Source organism: Hemiscyllium ocellatum, chromosome 19 (genome assembly GCF_020745735.1).
Source record: "Hemiscyllium ocellatum isolate sHemOce1 chromosome 19, sHemOce1.pat.X.cur, whole genome shotgun sequence".
Lineage (NCBI taxonomy): Eukaryota > Metazoa > Chordata > Chondrichthyes > Orectolobiformes > Hemiscylliidae > Hemiscyllium > Hemiscyllium ocellatum.
Window position 1 is genome coordinate 23,307,379 of NC_083419.1, and position 20,572 is coordinate 23,327,950.

Here is a 20,572-nt window from a genome sequence, read left to right on the forward strand (position 1 = left end):
TTGCCACTTGCTGGCCTGTCTACATACTGTGTCAGGAAACCATCCTGCACACATTGCGCAAAAACTAACCCATATACTATAGTATTTCCAGTCAATATTTGGAAAGTTAAAGTCCTCCACAACAACTACCCTATTACTCTTGCTCCTATTGAGAATCATCTTTGCTAACCTTTCCTCTACATGTCTGGAACTATTCAGAGGCCTATAGGAATCTCCCAACAGGGTGACCTCTCCTTTCCTGTTTTTCACCCAAACTATCTCAATAGACAAGTCCTCAAATGTCCATTCTGCCACCGCAATACTACCCTTGATTAACAATGCCAAAACTTCCCCTCTTTTACCATCTTCTCTGTTCTTACTGAAACACATAAATCCCTGAACCTACAACAACTGTTCCTGTCTCTGATCTATCCATGTCTCCGAAATGGCCACTACATTGAAGTCCCAGGTACAAGTTCACCCACTTTGTTCCAGATGTTCCTGCCATTGAAGTAGACACACCCCAAACCACCTTCCTGCTTGCTGGCGCACTCTTGTGACCATGAAACCATATTTCTGAGTTGACTACTCTCAATCTCCTGGACACTGGAACTACAATTTAGGTTCCCATTCCCCTGCTTAAACCCTCCCAAAGAGCCTTGCTGCTTTTGCTTAGCGATCTTCTACTTTCAGCATTGAGACAATTTAAAACTGCACATGGACAATGCAACTGTTCTTCTGGAGATAAAGTTATGGAGTTCAGTTTCTCCTTTAATTTTTCTGTGTGATGTACCTGGAGAGAGATAATAGCAGAGAGGGACTTAACACCATCAAGTTGGTGAGAGACAGTTTTGTTGAGAAAATATGTGTTTAAAACATCAAAAGTGTAGAACGAATATACTTTCGAACTGACCAGACATTAAAATATGATCACGTATTAATTTGTAACTTGATTAGCTTAGGTCTCGGAATTCCCTCTTGAGCCAAGGTCCCATCGTTGAAGTAGTTAGAATTGAATGGCTTGTCTCCACCTAGTTGAGAATCTAAACTGTTTTCCTAATGGAATAGGAAATATGGTTCATTCATATTTCAATCAGGTCATTGTCTCTCATGGGCTTTTGTAGGCATATCATCTCTATTAGATTGGACTGTGGAACAATGCAAACTATGTTGCCGTCTCAGCTATGAACTCAAATGAGTTTTGTTTCTATTTTCAAAAGATCTGCTTTTAGAAAGTTCAATTCATGTTTTTAGTGGTGGATTAAAATCATTATTTGACAAGAAGGCATATCTTCATGACAATCATCTTCAAAGTTCTTTGTGATGTTGAATGTAATGGATTTATTCACAGCTAATACTTCAATGATGAGAAATGCTGAGAGCTATTTCCTCTGTTTTGCTCAGAAAAAAGGAGGCATTCCTGTTCTCTGCTCTTCTCCATCTGTTACAAGACAGAGGCAGAATCAATTGTTTGTTTTTTAACCCCCTGAGGTTTCCAGCATTTTTTGTTTTCAGTACAGATTCCAGCATTTGCAGTAATTTGCTCCTACATCCTGTTTGCATGTTGTGTTTGCTACAGTTAAATAGGTGAATATTAGATAAGGGTCAAAGTCAGATGTTACATAGCACTATCACAAGCTTTCAGAGCACTGCCCCTTCATCAGGTCACCTAACGAAGGAGCAATGATCCGAAAGCTTGTGCTTTCAACTAAACCTGTTGGACTATAACCTTGGATGATAACATCGTGTTGTGTGACCTCTGATTTGTCCACATCAGTCCAGCACCAGCACCAACACATCATAAGTACAGGGAATGAGAGCTGGGTGAGCACTGGTAGGTATGAGAATGTGATGGTGCATCTGGATATAAGGTGCAAGTCCGATGTGCTAGGGAGAGCTGCTGAGCAAATGAATGATTGGGGGTATGGAGGTATATAGGATGTCACATGAAGATACATTCATTGACATTAATCACCCACACCAGTTACTACACCCACACCAGTTACCTTTTATGACCACACACTTTTAAAACGTTCTAGTCCATTAGCATCTCAATGTACTCGTCTGCATGAATAAATATTCATTATATGAAGCACTTAAATTATACAATATTCATTACAATAAAATAATTACTTCAATCAAGCCAATGCCACAAAGGAATTCTGTGGTACAAATTTATGTTTGTTTAAAGGTGGCATGCAACAGCCAGCATTTTGCAGTTGTGTCAGGTCAGCAAACTTTTTGGCTCAATTCTGTGGCACATGGGAAGGAGCAGGAGAATGACAGCTTGCAGACCGGCTTGGGAAAGGCAATTGCGAGACAAGGACTTGAGTGAGGTTTGAATATGGAAGAATAAGAATGAAATCCAGAAGAAGAGAAGAGAGTATAAAGATGCAACAGAAAAATGGGGTGTTTGTTGACTAACAACAGAGCCCACAACTCCAGCTGCGTGCAGCATTAGGAGAGGAAGATGTTCAGAGTGCAGACAGTCAAGTAAGGCATCATAGAATGTGGTCACTGACCCATCATTATGTCATCACGACAAAAGCTAACTACCTGTTGTTGTCAGAGAGACAATGCCAGAGACCACTGAGTCTGCACCAGGATGTGGTTATTGAAATATGTGCAATTGTCAGGCAAGTCTGCACTCACATGGATTCAAACTGACTGTGGTGTTCAATATTTGTGCCACTGGTGCTTTTTGGGACTCCATGGACGTTACACAAAGAAGGATTATGAAGGTGACCAATGGTTTCTCCAGTCTTATGAATTAATTAGCCAATCATTTCACAGATGAGGAGAGTTAGATGGTGAGGTATTGGATTTAGTGGTGGCTGCTCATTTCCCTCCATGATTGCACTCACGCAGGCATTAGAACCCACAGTGATCAGCCAGTTGCATTTTTGAGTCACAAAGACCTCAAACGTGCAATTAGTCTGTGACTACAGGCAAAGAATCATTCCTGTATGAGCTCATTTCCCAGGGAGCTTTCATGATTCATACTTCACAGCTTCCAGAGCCTGTTTAAGCCCCAGCCCAGGTGGATGGCAGGATTTACGAATGAATACTCACCGTGTGATCACATTTATCTATGCAGCCTGCCACCAGGACTTTAGGTTTTAATGACAGTTGAGACTGAACTGAGTGTCGACATAAGAGGGAAAGTTTCACTCATTTCAAGATATGCCATCCAGAATGACTCATTACAACTAATGTACCACCCAAAGAGGTTGCGTCTATGTGCAAATTACAAGACTAAATGTGTGACAGAGAAAGAAAAGGAAACAGAAAGCAGCATTCCAATATAACACTGCACCTATTATATACTTGCTGTAGCTTTTATATGTATACAAATTATAAACATTCCTTTCTTCCAGTAGAAAATGTATGTCTGCAATTCAGTCAGCATTTTTGAAAATGATATATAAACAACCTGGATGATGAATTTGCGTATGTTTAGAATTAAACTTTAATAGTCAGGGTATCAACTATTTTGCTTCAGAGAGAAAATTGAACAAAGTGAACCCCAGGAGTTTGTTTAAAGAAGCAGCTCCAAATTTTGGGTCTCTGCACCACCATCAAAAGAAGTCCTCAGGTTGGTGCTGGAGAGTAGGGATGGGGGGTTGGGGTGGGGATTAATATCTAGGTGAGGCCCTTGTTACTTGTTTTTGGAACAAAAAATAGGCCAGATACACTTCAGCTTTTATCAATAATACAGAAAGCAAACTTCTGAATTATAATGTATACACTGCTCTCCATATCAGATAATGGAGGAGTCCATGTGGCACATGTTCCATTGTGACTTGGTAATTTGAAGATTAACCACCTTCTCAGAAAGCAAAACACTAAGTAAACAAAAAATAAAACTGCAGATGCCAGAAATGTGAAGCAAAAAAGCAACAACTGGAGAAACTCAGCAGGTCTGGCAGTATCGAAGGAGAGAAAGCAGAGAGTGTGTTTCAGGTCCAGCAATTCTTCTTCAGAACTGAAAGTTATATATGCTGAAGATAGAGAGGATGGAAGTAAGCAAGAGGTGGAGGTGAAGCCCAGAGAGCCCAGTGATGTTTTCTCTTTGTCTGGCCAGCTGCATTCATTTTTACTGGAGGTATCATCCAGTATAGAAGGGCACCATAAATGCTGAGCCACTGAAAAAGCTGAGGAAGCCACCCCAATTTTGCCTCAGTCCATCTATGCTGCAAGGTCCTGTGAGTAATGCCAGTAAACAGCCTGTAGGTGAGTCCCAACAAGCACCATGATAAAGATGCAATCCACAGGCATTTCCATCAGATGCAGGTATAAAGAAGCAGGCTACCTCCACTTCATAATTAACCACAGGAAGAAAGCACCTTGTTGGACTAGACATCAACAATAAGGTGTCACATCATTCATTTTAATTGATGATTACCTGGGTAATGTTTTATGCATTTGTTTTGTCATTGATTAATTTTGTTGTAACAGTAAGTCAGAACAAAATCTTAAATTTCCTGCCAAATGCTTCCTTTGAGGCCCATTAATGAGCAAATAAACATGGTCAAAATGTACTTAAATTGGAAGCATTCATGTGGAGTTTTTGTGGAACAGTGGCAGTGTCCAGTATCTATACCATTAAATCAAGAGGCTGAGATTCAGGTCCCACCAACCTGGAATGTGTGTTGTTATACATCTGAGCTGGTTGATTAAAAACTGGAAGCTTGCGGGTTTCCAACTTCCATTCATACACCCACTGTCCCATTGAAGAAAGAATCTGAAGAATGTGGGATCCAATGTGCATTCTGGGAACATGATTGTCAAATTCTAACTACACACCATCTCACTTCCACTGTCAATTGGAAAATCTAGCCCCAGAAATGTACAGTGGTTCAAACGCTACCCATCACTCTCAATGTTTCTGTTCGAATTAAGCTAAACCAAAGGACTAGCAAAGCCTAGGATGACATCATACTGCAAAGATCAAAACTGATGTTTAGTAACAGTAGACAAGGTATAGATTGAAAGTACACAGGTGAAGCCAAAACAAGTGTACAATTTGAAGAGAGACTAAAAGAAAAAAAATGGTGGGTTAAGTGAAAGAAAAACAAAGGATTTTATCAACATAAAATGTAAATGTTTGATTAATGAAAGGGTAGACCTAACTTGTGATGAAAATAGCATTCTTCTGGAGAATGCAGGGATGTTTTGCCTTTGTTTAAAGAGATTCAAGAGACAGAATAATTAAAATAGATTTGACAGGAGGATAAGTAATGTAACACCTAAATAAAAATACAAAAAGTCTGGTTGAAGATTTGTAGCTCGGGTGTCCGTTGTTGTGGTTCTGTTCGCCGAGCTGGAAGTTTTTGCTGCAAACGTTTCGTTCCCTGGCTAGGGAACATCATCAGTGCTATTGGAGCCTCCTGTGAAGCGCTGCTTTGATGTTTCTTCCGGTATTTATAATGGTTTGTTCTTGCCGCTTCCGGGTGTCAGTTTCAGCTGTAGTAGTTTGTATGTGGGGTCCAGGTCGATGTGTCTGTTGATGGATGTTCTTGCCGCTTCCGGGTGTCAGTTTCAGCTGTAGTGGTTTGTATATGGGGTCCAGGTCCATGTGTCTGTTAACGGAGTTTGTGGATGAATGCCATGCCTCTAGGAATTCCCTGGCTGTTCTCTGTCTGGCTTGTCCTATGATGGTAGTGTTTTCCCAGTCAAATTCATGTTCTTGGTTGTCTGAGTGTATGGCCACTAGGGATAGCTGGTCGTGTCGTTTTGTGGCTAGCTGATGTTCATGGATGCGGATTGTTAGCTGTCTTATAGGACAAACAGGAAGACAGCTAACAATCCGCATCCATGAACATCAGCTAGCCACAAAACGACACGACCAGCTATCCCTAGTAACCATACACTCAGACAACCAGGAACATGAATTTGACTGGGAAAACACTACCATCATAGGACAAGCCAGACAGAGAACAGCCAGGGAATTCCTAGAGGCATGGCATTCATCCACAAACTCCATTAACAGACACATGGACCTGGACCCCATATACAAACCACTACAGCTGAAACTGACACCCGGAAGCGGCAAGAACATCCATCAACAGACACATCGACCTGGACCCCACATACAAACTACTACAGCTGAAACTGACACCCGGAAGCGGCAAGAACAAACCACTATAAATACCAGAAGAAACATCAAAGCAGCGCTTCACAGGAGGCTCCAATAGCACTGATGATGTTCCCTAGCCAGGGAACGAAACATTTGCAGCAAAAACTTCCAGCTCGGCGAACAGAACCACAACAAAAAAACAAAAGAAGTGCAGATGCTGGAAATCAGAAACATAAACAGAAATTCCTGAAAAGGCTCAGCAGATGTGGCAGCAGCTGTTGAGGGAAATCAGAGTTAAAGTTTCAGGTTCGATAGACCTTCTTCAGAAGCTAGGAAAGTGTTGGTTTTATGTAGAAGATAGGATGGAGGAGGGGGGAGGAGTAAACAATACGTGGAGATGGAGCCCAAAGATAGTGAAGAACAGATAGACAAAGGACTGGACAGTGATTGGCCTGGGAGGAGATTGGTGTAACACCTATGTTCAGTCAGAGAAAGGGGTTAATTTAGCAACTGTACAATGCTAATAAGAAAAAATAGGAAGGAAGTTTCAAGACCAAGAAAAAAAAACTCATTAATAAACATATGGAGGAACAACAAGATTTTTTAAAAAAATTATTAAACAGCAAAAATGTCTTTAATTTTTTGAGAAAATCAAATAATATTTATAAAGGAATCCATTTGATATTAATAGGAACTGCTATGTGATTAATCACCAAGATCCATCTAGTTCATTTAAAATGTAGAAATGGCACACCAGCATTTTTGGTTACAGGATTTGCAGACTGGATAAAAGAGTTGTTAAAATGGCAGTATTGCTATAATGATTAAAGAAACAATCACAACTGAGAGATAAGATTGAATACTAGAGGTTGAAACCTGGATTGAAATGAGAAACAACCACATGGTTGGAAGTATACTATAGATGTCAAAGAAGTAAAAGGGGGCTGGATGATCAAACATGTCAATAAATTGCTGAGAAGTGCAGAAACAATAGGGTGGTAGTATTAGTTGCTGATAAAGTCAATTTTAAAGGTATAAAGGGCATAAAACTCTTCAAATGCACTCAGATCAAAATTTTAGGTCAGTTTGTGGCAAGGAATAATTCTGGATATTATAGAAAATTAAGATGGACGGGTGCAAGACACATCAGCAGTGCAACATTTTTGGTGACACTTTCGATAATACTGCTAGATTTAGCATAGCTCTTAGAAAGGATAAAAATAGATCAAGGGTGTTGTTACAGTTGCACCCAAACAGGCAAGTAGAGATTTTCCATCACACTCCTGACTTGTGCTTTGTAGATGATGGATAGGCCCTGGGGAGATAGGAGGTGAGTTACTAGCTTCTGACTTGCTCTTGAATCAACTGTGTTTAAGAAGCCAGTCCATCTGAATTGCTTGTCAATGTAACCCCCAAGATATTGATACTGGGGTAACACCATTGAACGTCAAGGGATGGTGGTTGATGGTGGTCATTGCCTTGCACTAATGTGGCACAAATGTTACTTGCCGCTTGTCAACCCAAGCCTGGATATTGTTCAGATCTTGTTGCATTTGAACATTTGAGAGGAGTCGTGAATGGTACTAAATATTGTACAAACATCAGCGAACATTTCCCATTTTCCGATTTTATAATCGAGAGAAGGTCATTGATGAGGCAGATGAAGGTGGTTGAACCTAAGACATTACACTGAGGAACTCCTGCAGAGATGTCCTGGTGCCGAGATTACTGACCTCCAAAAACCAAAACCATCTTCCTTCATGTTGGGTATGATTCCAACCAGGGAGAGTTTGCCCCCGCTTCCCATTAATTCCAGTTTTGCTCGGCTCCTTGATGTCACACTCAGTCAAATGTGGCCTTAATTCAAGGTTTGTCACTCTCACATTACGTGCAATTCGGCTGATTTATCCATGTTTAAACCAAGGCTTTAAAGAGATCAGGAGCTGAGTAGCCCTGGCGGAACCCAAATTGGGCATCAGTTTGCAGCTAATAGGTATTTAGCTCTTGAAGTTTAGTTTTTCCCAGCTCAGTATAATACACAAACTGCGGGTTTGTTATTATCACCTTGTGATTACAAAGACAATGAGGGCTGATATCCTCTGCTCAACTGCAATCCACTCTCTGCAGATTATGTTCCAAACTGTAGACACATTTTGTGTTTTTCACTTGGAAGTATACATGATGGGGGGAAATCTGCTGTCCTTTTGTGGTCTGGCCTATATCTGACTCCAGACTCATAGCATTGTGGTTGACATGACTTAGCAAACTAGGTCAAGGAAAATGGTGGAAATGCTAGCTGTGCCCAAATTCCATGAAAGATTAAAGAAAATAAAATTAGAAAACGTTTCAAATATATATAAAGAGCATAAAGGTGGGCATAGTTCTTAATGAAACACTTCATACCTGTCTTTCAAAAGAGGGATGAGGCAGTATTTTAGGGAAGGGGGAATATGAAATATTGGATAGCATTAACATATTGAAAGGAAATATTCAGGAGTTTATCACACTTAGAAGTGAATAAATTGCATGAACTTGACATAATTTATCTCAGATGAAGCAAATAGTGGACTCTAACTGCAATTTTCTAATCCTGTTTGGCTAAGTCATGGTGCCAGAGAACTGGAAGACTGCTCATCCTGTGCCAGTGCTTATAAGTGGAGGAAGTGGTTATGTGATGGTTACCATAACATCATTGGTGAATAGACTATTGAAAAAAAACTGAGGTGAAAATATGTTATAATTTAGAAAGACACAGATTAACCATGCAATGTAAGCAAGAACTTGTTATGTGTTAGAACTCAGAAAGCCTGGCTGGGGTTTATTGTTGAACATTAAAATAGAGCCACTACTCGTGGCATACAGCAGCTAGGTCCTGATGAAGGGCTTATGGCTGAAACATCGATTCTCTTGCCTTTCGGATGCTGCCTGACTTGCTGTGCTTTTCTAGCACCACACTCTTGAATTGGCTAGTTCCAGCTTGGGACAGATAGTTCTGCAGATCCATCCCTGGGTCTACTTTATATTTTCTAATCAACCTGTTCCGAGATTTTTAAAAAACTCCTTTGAAGCAAATAGGATCTGAACCCAGATCTCCTGGTTCAGCAGAAGGGACACTACCACTACACTCTTGGGGCTCTTCTTGATCTACTTAATGGATATTCTTAATCAACCAGTTCAGAGATGTTATCACAAACCTCTGGAACAGGAAGGGACTGCACTTCCTTGTCTAGAGTTAGGGATACTACCACTGTGCCACAACAGCCTTTTGGGTCTGATATCTTTATACATCTGGAATGCAATCAGACACAACCAAATTACTTTTCTATCACCAATCCACCATGAATTTATTTTTCACTTTTAACTATCAACCGTTGCCAGTAGTCACCTGTGCAGTCAATTAGTAATTGTACATGTAAAGCTCATTTTGGGTATTGCGAGCCATCAAAAGTGAAGTGGGTGGGGGAGGGGTGTAGAGCAGGAAGGGGCTAAATCAAAATGGAATTGGAGGGGGAAGTAAAGCAATCTGGTGCCCACCTCTCTAAAGGCATTGACAGCATTGATGGACACCACATGCTCCCTGTCCAAGGACATCCAGGCACCAGCATAATCATGGAAGGGGGGCAGCTGGATCTGCTTTATAAAGGGCTCAGGTGATGAGTTCTTTCTGGACAGGCCTGTTACCAAAGAAATTCATACTCAACAGGTTCCAGGGGGAAATTAATTAAATGACTCCCCATGGGCCTTGTCAGGATTATCACATTAAAGAAAAGTCTGAGGAAGACTTGAAATGTTAATTCTATTTCTCTGGGTACAAATGCTCTCAGAACTGTTGAATTTCTCCATCATTTTCTGTGTTGAACTTAACTTGGTCAATTTATCAATTTTTTCAAGAGGTAATAAGGAGGGTAATATATTTGTCGTAGTTTACATTAATTGGACAAGGCTTTTCACAAGATCCCACAGGATACTTTGGTTAAAAATGTAAGAATGAGCTGAAAATGTGTTGCTGGTTAAAGCACAGCAGGTTAGGGAGCATCCAAGGAACAGGAAATTCGACGTTTCGGGCCAGAGCCCTTCATCAGGAATGAAAGGCTCACATAAAAATGTAAGAACCTTGAGATTGAATGATCTAAAAGACAAGGAGCATACTGGAACAAATATTGGTTTAGTATAAGGAGCAGAGAGTAATATTCAGAGTATCTTTGTGACTTGAAGGTCAATTATAGTGGCTTTTTGGAGGTTTAGTATTGGGTCCTATTTTGAAGAAGAGTTATACCGGACTAGATTAATTTTGTTTTTCTCTCTGCAGATGTTGCCAGACCTGCTGGGTTTTTCCAGGTTTTTGTGGTAAATATTAATGACTTCGACTTGTACACACTGAGCACAATTAAAATGTTTAAAGATATCACAAAAACGGTTGTGGGGTTGAAATGACGGAGAAATCTATAGACTGCAAGAATATATTAATGGACTGATGAGGCAGGAAAACAGCAAATGGAATTCATTTTGGAGAATTACAAGACATTGCAGTTGTACAACACAAACAAACACAAGGAAATGCACAAAAAAATGGTAGAATACTGAGAAATAGAGGGATCTTGGAGTATACATTCACAAATCCCTGAAGGTTGTAGGACAAATAGATAAGAAGGTAAAGAAGGTAAAGTATATTTTCTTTAGCTGGGACACAGGCCAAGGTCGAGTCAATAGTGAGGACTTATTTCCATTAGCAGACAGGGCAATAATGAAGGGGCATAAATTCAAAATAATTGGCAGAGTGAGAAATTAAGGAGAATCTTCATTTAAAATGTGGTGGAGCTCGAAACTCACTGCCTGCAAAGGGTATTGGGGGCAGAAACTCTCAGCAAATTTACAAAGATAGAAATAGGCCATCACCTACAGAATGACAGATCAAGAGCTAGAAAATGGAACCAAGTTGTACAGCTTTTATTCAGCTGGCACAGGTACAATGGGATGAACGATCCCCTTCTGTAGCATAAATTCATTAATGTTTTTGTGTTTTGCTATCTATCATCCTGGTGACTGCATGGCACAATGATACTTATACACTAAAGACTCCATACAACGTAAGTAGTTTGCTATTGATAATTGTGTTGTTGACAAATTATAGCAATCAAACTCTTTTAATTAGTCTATAACAGATCCAATAGAGGAGACTTTTGGAACCACTGATCCAAAGTCACATTTTTCTTGCAAGCAATATACACTCAGCACTAGTTCTTACTGAAAAAATTCTTTTACTGTTGAGGAACACCAAATCTGTTAAAACTTTCTGACAATATCCTTACTGTATATATTCCTGTAAAAGCCAGTCTCATGTAAAAGTCGACTCCTTAACTTTGGCCACAAAATCTTGTATTTTCTATATATCTTGTGTAAAAGTCGCACCTACTATATCGCACTATAAACCTCTTACAAAGGAAACTGCATGTTCCCAATAACCCACTTAAACAAAATCGCATTCATTCATTCAGACCAGTAACTCTAGTCATTGCTCTTTGTTTACTATATTGCTTTTCTCTTCATTCATTCATTCATTCATAACTCTGCTTAGCCCACTTGGTTTACCACAGCACATTTTGATTCATTCATTCATTCATTCATTCACACAGGTACTAAGTCTATCAGTACTCATTGCAGTTTGTTCATCATACATCCAAACGTTTATATCGTTAAAAAATTAATCACTTTAATTGTGCCATTATATCTGAATAAAAGTGAGATATCTTAGCTACATATATCTTTTAATTCTTTGACAAATTTGTTAATTACGAGAGTAAATGGGAGGAGACTCATGGTTCATGTCAGTCCAAGCTGAGAATGTATCCATTTCTACTCTAATCCTGCAGGAAAGGGGAGTCTGGGTAATCCAAGATGGAGGATGGGAAAAATTTCTAACTGTAACAGGCTGCTCCTTTGTCTTTGAGGTATTTTAAGTGTTGGAGGTGATTTCCTCAAATTCCAGGAGTAGTTTTATATGCTGTTGCATTGTTTTGGAACTTTGGAGAAAAAAAGTCAGAACAACAGCCCTTTTAAAAGGGAGAGGAACAGACAAAGGCAGTACACAGTGAGGTCAGTGCAGGAGAGAGAGAGAAAAAGAAACCCGTACTGCTAACTAATATAGCAGTGGACCTGCGCAGTTACTCCCTTAGCTGTTTGAATTCAGTATCACTGGACATGGAAGTGCATCTGGGAAAATTAACAAACAATGAAATTCACAACTAATCTCGGTGGAACCTATTTGGGAGAGTCACAGCACAAAAATATTGACTTATCTGTTTCTAAGTGTGGCCAACAGAAAGTCTGCTTTCCTGATTATGTTTTATTGAGATATGTCTCTTGCTTAAAGTTAAAAATATAAGTCATATGTATTAAGTAAACCTGGAGCAGTGTTTTTTAGAGGATTAAGACAGTGCTATTTTCTGGGTCTATAGATTGGAAGAAGCAAAAAATGGCTTTAAGTAGAGCAATATGCTCTTGTTGGATGTGGGAGTTTAGAGAGAGTGTACATGTTACTGAGGATTATATCTGCAATAAATGCCGTTGGTTGCAAATTCTATAAGATCAAATGGATCGGTTGGAGAGACAGTTAGAAGCAATGAAGAATATACAAGAGCAAGGGGATAAGATGGATGGCAGTCATAGGAAGGAGAGAAGATTGCACATACAGTCACATGGGTTAACTCCAGGAAAGGTAAGAGGTAGGCAAGTAGTGTAGGAATCTTCTGTAGCTATCCCCATTTCAAACAAGTATGCTATTATGGAAAATTTAAGGGGTGATGGATTCTCAGCAGAATGTAGCATGAACAGCTAAATTTCTGGTATCGAGACTGGGTCTAATGCAATGAGGGGCATGTTGAGTTCCAAGAGATCAATTGTGTTAGGGGACTCTCGAGACGTTTCTGTGGCCAGCAGGGAAAAATCAGAATGGTGTGTTGCCTCCCTGGTGCCAGGGAGGATCAAGGATGTCTCAAAGAGGGTACAGAATGTTCTCCAGGGGAGAGGGCCCAGCAGGAGGTCATTGTACACATTGGAACCAATGGTATAGGAAGGGAAAAGGATGAGATTCTGAAGGGGGAATATAGAGAGTTAGGCAGGAATTTAAAAAGGAGGTCTTCGAGAGCAGTGATATCTGGATTACTCCTGGTGCTGCGAGCTAGTGAGGGCAGGAACAGGAGGATAGAGCAGATGAATGCATGACTGGTGCATGGGAGAAGGATTCACATTTTTGGATCATTGGAATCGCTTCCGGTGTAGAAGTGACCTGTTTTCCCTGAAACATTGGAGGCTGAGGGGTGGCCTAGAGGTTTACAAAATCCTGTCATGGATAGGATAAATAAATAAATAAAGTCTTTTCCCTGGTGTGGGGAAGTCCAGAACTAGACAGCATAGGTTTAGGATGAGAGAGGATAGAAATGAGAGTCCTACGGGGCAACTTTTTCATGCAGAGGATGGTACATGTATAGAATGAGCTGTCAGAGGAAGTGTTGGAGGCTAATACAATTGCAACATTTAAAAGGCATTTGCATGGATATATGAATAGGAAGGGTTTGTAGGGATATGGGCCTCCATATTAGGGATTAGGTTGGGTTGGGATAGCTGGTCGACATGGACGAGTTGGACCAAAGGGTCTGTTTCCGTGCTGTACATCTCTAATACAGAAGAATTTGGCAGAAACGTTCAAGACGCTTACACATTCAGAATTTAATAAATGTTTCATTTTAAGTGGGCCATTATACAGGCTATGACGATGTTGAATAGTGTGATTTTGCAGGATTTCAATGAATCTTTGACATGTTAAATTTTTAAAATAAATTTTGAATAAAACTTACTACTAGTAATTCATTCTTGTTTCTCTTGCTTATATTCGGTAATCACCTTTACCGTAATTCATTATGTTTTTCTTCTTTACCCAGGATTAGCTGAGCGATCAAATTGACTTCTGATAATAATACAGCATTTCGAACTGCAGCATGAATTTCAGCCCCTCAAAACTAATGTCCGTGTAATAGTTGACCCTATAAATTGAACCTTTAAATGTAGTCTTAAAATTTTGACTTACACAATAAATATGGGAAATATATTTGCTAAAGTAAATGTTACCCATTAATTTTGTCTAACCTGAATAATAGTGACAGCTTTATGTCTGATCTCTTGACTTCCACCAAATATTTTGCATTTTCTAGATGGAGCTTGAGTAGTTTTCTGGAAGGCAACTTTCATCCTGTTGCAGTAATCTCTCCATGCAGCCTGAATCACCGAAGCAGCATTATGAAGTATCATGCACATTTGAATTTCTTTACGAACAATGTATCCTCTCCAATGGGACTGTAAAACAATAGCGGCATAGCTGCAAACACAAGGGTATTGAAACACATGCTGTTGTTAATCAGGACAAACAGAAAATAATTATCTAAAATACAAAATACTTTTTATTTGTTTAATCTTTAAATTGATAAAGTTATTCTAGTTTTGTTTTGAACGATTTGTATTCAATTATGTCTTCAACTTATCTGGCTTAGAATGGACATTTATTGAAAAGAAAATCTTTGACAAATTATTTTAAAAGCTCACTTCTTTTTCTTCTGTCAATTATTTTGTAAGTGGCTATCCCTGCTGCCACCAAAGTTACCTCTAAACCCTCCAAAGATCTATTTCTACTTTTTTTCTCACCAACATGCCTCCACATCATGCCATTTGAGGGTGACAGTCTAAATTATATTCTTACAACTCCCAGCTGTACCTCCATAGGACACCTCGGCACCCCTAATCTGTTTGTGCTGTTAGCGTGCTTCCCCAGTGTTGCTTGTGGATAACTTACAACTTTCTCAGTAAAACCAAGAAGATTGAAATTATAATCTGCAAGTGCTGCATCAAGCTCCATGTTTTTGCCGTTGATTCCATCCCAGTCACTGTTTGAGGATGAAACTTACAACTTCACCATTCTATTTTGCCACAAGCCAACTTTATACTCTCAAATTCTCTTCGTCTCTGTAACAATGGTTGTATCTGTTATTGTGCCATTATCACTTCCAATCAATTATTCAAATGCTCCCCTGTTTGGCCTCCCACAGTCTATATTCCATAAACCCCAGCTTAAGTACATATCAACTGCTCATATTTTAATGAATACCAAATTCTGTTCAGTCCTCACATTTGTTCACTGATCCACATGATGTCCTTATCTCTAGGATCTTAAAATTTTTGGATTTTTAGTTCTCACATTCAAATTTCATCATGGTTTCACTCCTAATAATCTCCATAATCAGTCTAGACAATGACACTTACATCCAATGAATAAATAAAAAACGTTATTGATAAGAAAAAATAGATGCAAATTCCTAGTTGTTGAACTAATTGACCATATGTCTTGAGACTATGGTGGAGGTTAGTTCAGTTTTGACTTTCAAAAGGGAACTGAATCATTATCTGGAAAGTAAAAAATTGCAGGGCTATGGAGAAGAGTCAGGGGAGAGACACAAAGTGAATTGCTCTTGCAAGAGAGCTGGTAGATATGACAGACTGAATATCCTTCTTCTGTGCTGTAACAGTTTACAACTCTCTCTTTAAATATAATGCACAAGAAAACTTGAACACGTGCAAGCAATGCTTGAAGAAAACTAAACAAACAATTTGTGTGCTTTCTAAAACTTAGAATTTAACGAGATCTGACCACAAAACTGCTGGTCCTAAGCATATTCCATAGTTCCTTTTACACACCAGAGCTCTTGGATGGCTAAGTCTTCTTGCTGTTTATTGCACTTTTATAAATCATGTTCTGGCTGGCTTGGGTAATTTTCACAAGGTTAAATTAGAAAACCACATAAAAAAGAATGATAAGAATGGAGAAACCAGAGGAAGGAAGATATTTGTAAGTCACACTATCATATTAATCACAGTAAATATTGAAAAAACAAAGTTTAAGAGAACAAGAAAATTTGGAAGTGCTCTTATTTCTACTAAACTGCTGGTTGACATAACACTAAAATATTATCATATACTGTATTTTCTGAAAATCTCAGAATCTCTACTTCTTACATTACTCAGTAAAAAATGAGGTCTGCAGATGCTGGAGATCACAGCTGAAAATGTGTTGCTGGTTAAAGCACAGCAGGTTAGGCAGCATCTCAGGAATAGGGAATTCGACGTTTCGAGCATAAGCCCTTCATCAGGAATGAGAGAGAGTAGCCAAGCAGGCTAAGATAAAAGGTAGGGAGGAGGGACTTGGGGGAGGGGCGATGGAGGTGGGATAGGTGGAAGGAGGTCAAGGTGAGGGTGATAGGCCGGAGTGGGGTGGGGGTGGAGAGGTCAGTAAGGAGATTGCAGGTTAGGAGGGCGGTGCTGAGATGAGGGAACCGACTGAGACAAGGTGGGGGGAGGGGAAATGAGGAAACTGGAGAAATCGGAATTCATACCTTGTGGTTGGAAGGTTCCCAGGCGGAAGATGAGGCGCTCCTTCTCCAGCCGTCGTGTTGTTATGTTCTGCCGGTGGAGGAGTCCAAGGACCTGCATGTCCTCGGTGGAGTGGGAGGGAGAGTTAAAGTGTTGAGCCATGGGGTTGTTGGGTTGGTTGGTCCGGGCGTCCCAGAGGTGTTCTCTGAAGCGTTCCGCAAGTAAGCGGCCTGTCTCCCCAATATAGAGGAGGCCACATCGGGTGCAGCGGATGCAATAGATGATGTGTGTGGAGGTACAGGTGAACTTGTGGCGGATATGGAAGGATCCCTTGGGGCCTTGGAGGGAAGTGAGTGTGGAGGTGTGGGCGCAAGTTTTACATTTCCTGCGGTTGCAGGGGAAGGTGCCGGGGGTGGAGGTTGGGTTGGTGGGGGGTGTGGATCTGACGAGGGAGTCACGAAGGGAGTGGTCCTTGTGGAACGCTGATAGGGGAGGGGAGGGAAATATATCCTTGGTGGTGGGGTCCGTTTGGAGGTGGCGGAAATGACGGCGGATGATACGTTGTATGCGGAGGTTGGTGGGGTGGTAGGTGAGAACCAGTGAGGTTCTGTCTTGGTGGCGGTTGGAGGAGCGGGGCTCAAGGGCGGAGGAGCGGGAAGTGGAGGAGATGCGGTGGAGGGCATCGTCAATCACGTCTGGGGGGAATCTGCGGTCCTTGAAGAAGGAGGCCATCTGGGCTGTGCAGTGTTGGAACTGGTCCTCCTGGGAGCAGATGCGGCGGAGACGAAGGAATTGGGAATATGGGATGGAGTTTTTGCAGGGGGCAGGGTGGGAGGATGTGTAGTCCAGGTGGCTGTGGGAGTCAGTCGGTTAATAGTAGATGTCTGTGTTGAGTCGGTCGCCCGAGATAGAAATGGAAAGGTCTAGGAAGGGGAGGGAGGAGTCTGAGACAGTCCAGGTGAATTTCAGGTCGGGATGGAAGGTGTTAGTAAAGTTGATGAACTGTTCAACCTCCTCGTGGGAGCACGAGGCAGCGCCGATACAGTCATCGATGTAGCGGAGGAAAAGGTGGGGGGTGGTGCCAGTGTAGTTGCGGAAGATGGACTGTTCCACATATCCTACGAAGAGGCAGGCATAGCTGGGGCCCATGCGGGTGCCCATGGCAACTCCTTTAGTTTGGAGGAAGTGGGAGGATTGAAAAGAGAAGTTATTCAGGGTGAGGACCAGTTCAGTCAGTCGAAGGAGGGTGTCAGTGGAAGGGTACTGGTTGGTGCGGCGGGAAAGGAAGAAGCGGAGGGTTTTGAGTCCTTCGTGATGGGGGATGGAGGTGTACAGGGACTGGATGTCCATAGTGAAAATAAGGCGTTGGGGACCGGGGAAGCGAAAATCCTGGAGGAGGTGGAGGGCGTGGGTGGTGTCCCGAACGTAGGTGGGGAGTTCTTGGACTAAAGGGGACAGGACCGTGTCGAGGTATTGGGAGATGAGTTCGGTGGGGCAGGAGCAGCCTGGGAACCCTCCAACCACAAGGTATGAATTCGGATTTCTCCAGTTTCCTCATTTCCCCTCCCCCCACCTTGTCTCAGTCGGTTCCCTCAACTCAGCACCGCCCTCCTAACCTGCAATCTCCTTACTGACCTCTCCGCCCCTACCCCACTCCGGCCTATCACCCTCACCTTGACCTCCTTCCACCTATCCCACCTCTATCGCCCCTCCCCCAAGTCCCTCCTCCCTACCTTTTATCTTAGCCTGCTTGGCTACTCTCTCTCATTCCTGATGAAGGGCTTATGCTCGAAACGTCGAATTCCCTATTCCTGAGATGCTGCCTAACCTGCTGTGCTTTAACCAGCAACACATTTTCAGCTTCTTACATTACTCAACCATCTTCACTACACACCAGCCATATAATTCAACTTCCATGCAATGGAAAGCACACAAGTTCGTTATTCTTGAAGCCAAGACTTAATAACAAATAATGAATTGTGGTTAATATAGATTGTAGCCTCTGCTATCGATTAGATGGTCTCAGGTCTGCTGTTTATTTTTTACTTATTGAATTTCCAAAGGTTCTGAGCTATCATAAAACGAATACATAAATTATAACTACATTCTAATTGTGTTCTTACTTTTCTAAGTTGTCTTCTGAAATATGTTGTTGATGTTTCTCCATCACATGCTCTTTATTCTGCTGCTGTGACACTACTTTGTTATGTTTAGAATACAGTGAACTTCTGCCTGTTCCAAAATCCTGCAGAGAAGTTCCCCCTTGGTTTACAAACAGTCTGGGGTCACTGTGCTCAGAATCCTGATAAGCAAGATGTGACTGATCACTTTGCTTGATCTTTTCAGAAGCATAAGTAACAACAGTCCGAACTGGGTTAAAAACAACTTTTCTGTCAGCATTCTGGCTATTTCCTTCTGTATGATTGATGGTCAACTTATTATATTGCTTTTCAACACTGAGTTCTTCCTCATGAAGAGTATTAGGATGTTTTTTCTGTTCAGTGAGGCATGATTCTCCATACTCATGGGCATATCTACATTCTTCAGCCAGCTGCATTAGTTCATCACAGTGCTGACAGTGTGTTCCTGTAATGTCCAAAGAGTCCAATCTGTTATTAAAAAGGACAAATATGAATTAAAACCAAGGTGCTGCATTTTACATACTGATGCTAAGGATTAGCATGGCATGACAGCAGCCAAGTTCATATCAGCCTAAACATTATCAGGAATTCAGGGACAGAAGTTAATTTAATGGAATACTGTACATGAAAAAAGTTGGGAGATCTTTAAATTTATCACACTGACAAATTTTCAATATGGGCAATTGTTGTATGACACTGAAAGAGAATCAAAGGTATAAAATTAAACTCAGTTTCTACCACTTTGTATTTCTGAAGGCACCATTTTCCTTATCATACAAAAAAAATCTGACTACAGCACTTGCAGGTGATTTCTTTTTAAAATTTACCCTCTATCAAAAATATCATTACATTTTACTCTGGAGTAGTTGAGGTGAATTGAATAGATTTATATAAAAGGACATTATATCAATGCAATTATTTTTCTTTATTCTTTCATGGATGTGGGGATCACTAGGGACGCTAGTGTTTGTTGACCATACCTCATTGCTCATGAACCTAGAGGCTTGCTAGGCCACTTCAAACAGCAGTTAAAAGTCAACAGTACTGCTGAGAGTCTGAAGACACATGAGGATCAGATGGGTAAAGCTGGCAGATATCCTCCTCTAAAGATTGTTGTGAAAACTCAAATCCATTCAATCCATGATAATTTGATGGTCACAATTACTGAGGCAAGCTTTACACTCCAGATTTATTAACTTAACTTACATTCTACCAGCTATTTTGGAATACAACCGATGCTCCCAGCGCTTTAGCCTGGGCCTTAAGATTATACTTTCAGTGACATTACCACTAGGCCGGTATCTTTTAGAGGGACATCACAGGGTGAGAAGAACTAAAACCAAAAGAGAAAATGCTGGAAAATCTAATTGTAGCCCCAGCACTAATCCCTGTGGCATTCCACAAGTTGCAGTTTGCCTTCCTGAAAATGGCCCCTTATCCAAATGCTCTGCCTCCTATTAATTAGCCAATTTTCTATCCATGCTAATATACTACCTCAAACACAATGGGTTCTTTCTTCATTAAGAAGCCTAACATGTGGTACCTTATCAAATGCCTTCTGAAAATGCAAATACATTACATCACTGCTTCCCCTTTATCTATCCTACTTGTTACCTCCTCAAAAGAATTTTAATAAATATATCAGACAGAACTTTCCCTTCATGAAGCCAAGCTGATTCTGCTTAATTTTATTATGTATTTCTAAATATTCTGCTATTATGTCCTTTATAATTCACTCTAAACTTTTACAATGACAGCTAACTGTTTTTGTGTTCTTTCCACTTGCATTGACAGTTTTTAAATCATCTGTCCTTTCTCAACAGTCCAACTATTCTTGGAGGATTACTACCATCACATCCATTATCTCTGTAGCTACCTCCTTTAATATCCTAGGATGCAACCTATCAAATCCAGGGGACTTATTGGCCTTTGACCTAATAGTTTCCCTTGGACTGTTTCT

General features: G+C 40.7%; 1 protein-coding gene across 1 annotated transcript in view; it reads right to left on the reverse strand.

Moving 5' to 3' along the window:
- The window catches only part of lrriq1 (leucine-rich repeats and IQ motif containing 1), a 185,301-nt gene that overhangs the window by 72,892 nt on the left and 91,837 nt on the right, over positions 1-20,572 (reverse strand). Inside the window, exons 16-17 of the mRNA XM_060840054.1 lie at positions 18,595-19,080; positions 14,201-14,429 (exon numbers count right to left, since the gene is read on the reverse strand). Of these exons, the coding sequence (XP_060696037.1) occupies positions 14,201-14,429; positions 18,595-19,080 (715 nt within the window). The remainder of the gene's footprint in view (positions 1-14,200; positions 14,430-18,594; positions 19,081-20,572) is intronic.